We start from the raw sequence: 4,272 nt of genomic DNA, 5'->3' as shown, positions 1-4,272 counted from the left end.
CTAACTTTTTCTTTGTCGTTTAGCTTCGAAATTTAGGATTTAGCTTCGTATCTCTTTTCTAGCCTTTTCTTACTTTAAAACTAGCATTTTTTAAGGACAATCTTCCACAATATTTGCAGTAGCACTAAATTATTGTTCCGGTTCAGTTTTACTTGCGAATATCACCCAGCGTCATTGCTCCGTCCGTCGAAATTTAAAAGGTGTTCGCATGTGGCGATTTTGCGTTCAACTCCCGCAGGGTTGCACGAAAAAAAAGTTGAATGGCTGAATGTTGGCGGCGACCAACTTTGTTAAAAGCGATTAGTTGAAAGGCCATTCAACTAAAAGTAGAATGCAAAGTTGAACAATGCAAACGCCTTTTTATGGCGAATATTTTGATATTTTTTTATATTTTGATATTTTTAGCAACTAAATTTTTTTTCGTCCAACCCTGCGTGAGTTGAACGCAAAAGTTGCCTCAAAAATATGCTTTGAAGCACCCCTGTCGAGTGAAACAGTTTGCCAAATAGAAATCGACTTCGCCGTTTAGTCTGCTTCATTTGCGTGTAATATATACGGTTTGCTCTTCACTATGCGCGCTCTAATTGAAACATTCACGATTGTAATCGTATTGTAATGTATGAAGATGTTTGGTGGTACAAATATACCACTACTTTGTCTTTAAGGACTATGGGTTTTCGGACCCTAAAAAAAGTGTCCCCTTCATTATTAAAATGGTTTTATTAAACAACTCAAGAAATTTCATGATCGTAAGTACTTTGATTGTCGAGATATTTACATTTTTGTTGCTCGGTGGTGCATTTGTACCACCTCTTTGTACATAAGAGTTAGTTACTACGTTTATACGTAAGCTATTTGCAAATAAAAATAATTTGCAAATACCTAACTCATTGTTAATTCGACGGTGAAAACTTTTTTTTAATATCGCCTGATCGAAAAAGAAAATAAAGTTAAAAATGACAACGTCTTGATTATAAAAAGACAATAAGATGACCATCGAAAAAGAAAATAAACCTAAGAATGGCGGCGTCTTGCGCTTATTTGCAAATAGTACCACTAATCAATACTTATTTGCGTGATTTAGTTATTTGCATATAAAAAATTAAGTCGGCGTTTATACGGGAAAGTTTACCATTTTGCAAATTGTTATTTGCAAATAATACGTGCGTATAAACGTAGTACATGAAATGTTGAAAAGGCTGGCCTTTTTTAACCTTTTATTTTGGGCCATTTAGCTTTTATNATGTTAATTGGACCATATTTTTTATATGAATTGTGGTTAATTTTGGAGTACTCTTTGGTCCTTAGGGAGTACTCTTTACACGCAAGCATGGAGTAGTCGCGATTTTTGCAGGGATGTAGCTTTTTTATTTTTGAAGTCCTGGCAACACTGTCTATCACTACTAATACGTATTTCTTTATTGTCTTGGCAGCATTGCCCGATGTAAGCACGCCATAAAAAACATGAGTATCATAAACAGGAAACGTTACGTGGAATTGTTCAAATATAAAATAAATTCATGTAGATTAAAATGAAAATATGTTAAAACCAATTTAAATATATAATGGTTAATTTCTTGGTACCAAGAGGTTTTTCAAGTTCAAAAGGAGGCCAGAAAAGCCACAACCCAACTGTTTAGTTTTTCGCTAGTGGGTTGCCACTTTTTCAAAGCTCTTTATTTCATGAATTCGCGAACTATGCATAAACGGGACCACTTTTGAATTGATGAAATGAAGCATTCGTGAATTCCGTCGCATAAACGTAGTAGGTTCTTTCCCAATCCGGACCGGAGCCGGTAATTAGAGAATAAGCGAAAAGTTTGCTCTCAAAAATGGAACATAATCCAGAAGTACGGGAACGCAAAAAACCACATTTCGTGCCTAAAATTTGAGAAACAGCTGATTCTCGTTGTTTTTGTTTTTGTCACTTAAATGCAAACTCTTGGACATTGAGTTCTGGTTTCTCAAATTTGATTTTAAGTATATAAAGATTGAAAATAAATCAACAGACCATTTAATATTCCTTAAAAGCACCAAGTACATGTAGGCAACATGTAAACACAAAACAGCTGATGTGCACTGTGACACTATCAATTTTTAATGAATCTTTGGGTGTTAAGGCGCTGGCCCAATGCAGGCTTGCTTTGCTTGCTTAGCTTTGAAAACTGTCAAAAGTTATTTGGAATATACTAAAACGTTTGAAGGGTGGCCAAATGGCAGCTTTGCTTCACTTGCTTTAAGCGCCTTAAAGTTTCAAATAGGCAAATGTTTTATTTGAAAGCGTTTCGTAGGCTTTTGACAAAAAGATATGTTCCCGTTCTAAATCAATTCAAACAAACTGCTGCAGACTTTTATGTACAAAAATTGTCTTACGTAATTTAAAAAAATATATGTATAATATTAGTAATTCAAAGTTTAATAAAAAGTAAGCTATGTTTCCATATTTATATTTAACACTAGCCAATGCCCGCTTACTTCGCGGCGCCTAATAAGAGCTTTTGCGTTAGCCAATGCAAAAGAGCGTTTAAAAACAAAATTAGTCTGTAAAGTCAAATTTTTTTATTTAAGTTGAAACCACTAAGGCGCAGTATCCTCCTCACACATAGGCCAATAATAGCAACGCTGTGATACCATATGGAATACCAATCCCTTTTGGTGTCATGAGCTTTACTGATGGTCTTATTTCCACCTGTGACATCTCTGCCAAGCATGCGTAATCTTTTTGTATGATCTTGCAACTACAACTTTGGTGCGATGCGTATGCCAATAAAAGTTCTTATAGGGAAACTCAAGAGCACAGAAGTGCGTTTTCTGTTATAGGAGGGCCAAGAATCCTCCCTGTCCCACAGGATGAAAAGTTAACCGGTACATTGCTAAATGAGTCGAGCGATCTCTTAAGTATCTTTCAAATGCAGCAATTGATATACCTACGGTGATCTTTCCTTGTTAATTTACCACTTTAACCATTCGTGGNGTTTTCTGTTATAGGAGGGCCAAGAATCCTCCCTGTCCCACAGGATGAAAAGTTAACCGGTACATTGCTAAATGAGTCGAGCGATCTCTTAAGTATCTTTCAAATGCAGCAATTGATATACCTACGGTGATCTTTCCTTGTTAATTTACCACTTTAACCATTCGTGGTAAAATTTATGAACTGATTTCTGGGTAGATGCAAGACCGCATGATCGTGCATGGGGGCGTCAGAAAAACTTAACCCCATCCTTCATTTAGACATCTGAAAACTAAATTCGTATAACTTAAACATGGGACCAAAGCAGACCAACCACACGGGGTTTCTATACAGTTCGGCTGCAGCGCCATCCATTGGGTTTATTTTCTGCAAAACCATTGCTTACCATAAAATGAATACGTGTTATGAATTTCAACCTTAACTCCAGCGGCACTAATCGGGTAAATTTTTATCAAAAGAATTTTCCATCATACAGGTACATAGCTCACATTTAAAATTTGAACGAAATCGGTTAATAAATACGATTTTTATAAATAACTCTACTCCAGCACCACCTAGCGAGTTTTCTAGTAGCATGTAATTGGACCATATATGTATGTAAGATAACCTCCGACAAACTCTATTCAGTGTTTTTTGAGTTTATTCCGAACAACGAAAACGGCTATCATTTTATGCAAATAGGTATGTAGATAGGACAGTTTATAGCGAAACTCGTAAAAGCAAAGCTCCATTCTTTGTGAAAAATTTAAAAAAATTCTTCGAAGTTTTCACATAAATTTTACCGTACTGAAAATTAAAGACGAAGTTACAATAGTTCAATGGGATTAGAAATCTAGGAGAAAATAGTTCCCAATCGAATGATACTTGCGCGTTTACGTAAATGTATATCGATCCAGCCTTTCCAATAATTACCACTTTTCGCCATAACTACGGTATTGATAACATATGTATGTAGCTGTGTAGAATTTCAGGACGATAGCGTAAGCAGTTCCAGAGATAAGCTATATGCGAAGTTCAGTTTGTATGGAAGGAAGGAGCCACGCCCCTTTTCCCAATGCATTTGCAATATATGCGTCAGTGCCAAGTTTCAGTTCCCTAGCGTAATTGGTTTTAGAGATATATTGGTTTTTTACGTTTTAGTCTGTATAAGAATTTTAGGGTATCCCGAGCTACATACCGAGTAAATTTTAGGTCAGAATATTTATTTTCAAGGTGTTGCCAAATATGAATCAAGTCGATGCAGCCGTTTAGTAGTTTAATGAAATACATTGTAAAGAGAACTGTATGAAATTGTAAAACGT

The 4,272-nt window shown here is 35.7% G+C and overlaps 1 protein-coding gene across 2 annotated transcripts in view; it reads left to right on the top strand.

Moving 5' to 3' along the window:
• Positions 1-489: 489 nt before the first annotated feature.
• Positions 490-4,272, top strand: part of LOC108372637 (uncharacterized) — a 28,110-nt gene continuing 24,327 nt past the window's right edge. The window contains exons 1-2 of one of the 2 annotated variants that reach the window (XR_001848874.1): positions 490-749; positions 1,434-1,583. Coding sequence is in view for 1 of the 2 variants with exons in the window: in XM_017628367.1 (XP_017483856.1) it covers positions 714-749 (36 nt within the window). In the remaining variant the exon portion in view is untranslated. Of the gene's footprint in view, positions 750-1,433; positions 1,584-4,272 lie in introns of those variants that run through there. The other variant, XM_017628367.1, reaches the window with a different exon arrangement.

The sequence above is a fragment of the Rhagoletis zephyria genome, unplaced genomic scaffold, assembly GCF_001687245.7.
Source record: "Rhagoletis zephyria isolate East Lansing unplaced genomic scaffold, Rhagoletis_zephyria_1.1 Rzeph_scaffold_05942, whole genome shotgun sequence".
Classification (NCBI taxonomy): Eukaryota; Metazoa; Arthropoda; class Insecta; order Diptera; family Tephritidae; genus Rhagoletis; species Rhagoletis zephyria.
Note: the sequence above shows the minus strand (reverse complement) of the source record. Positions and strands in the feature narration are given on the sequence as shown.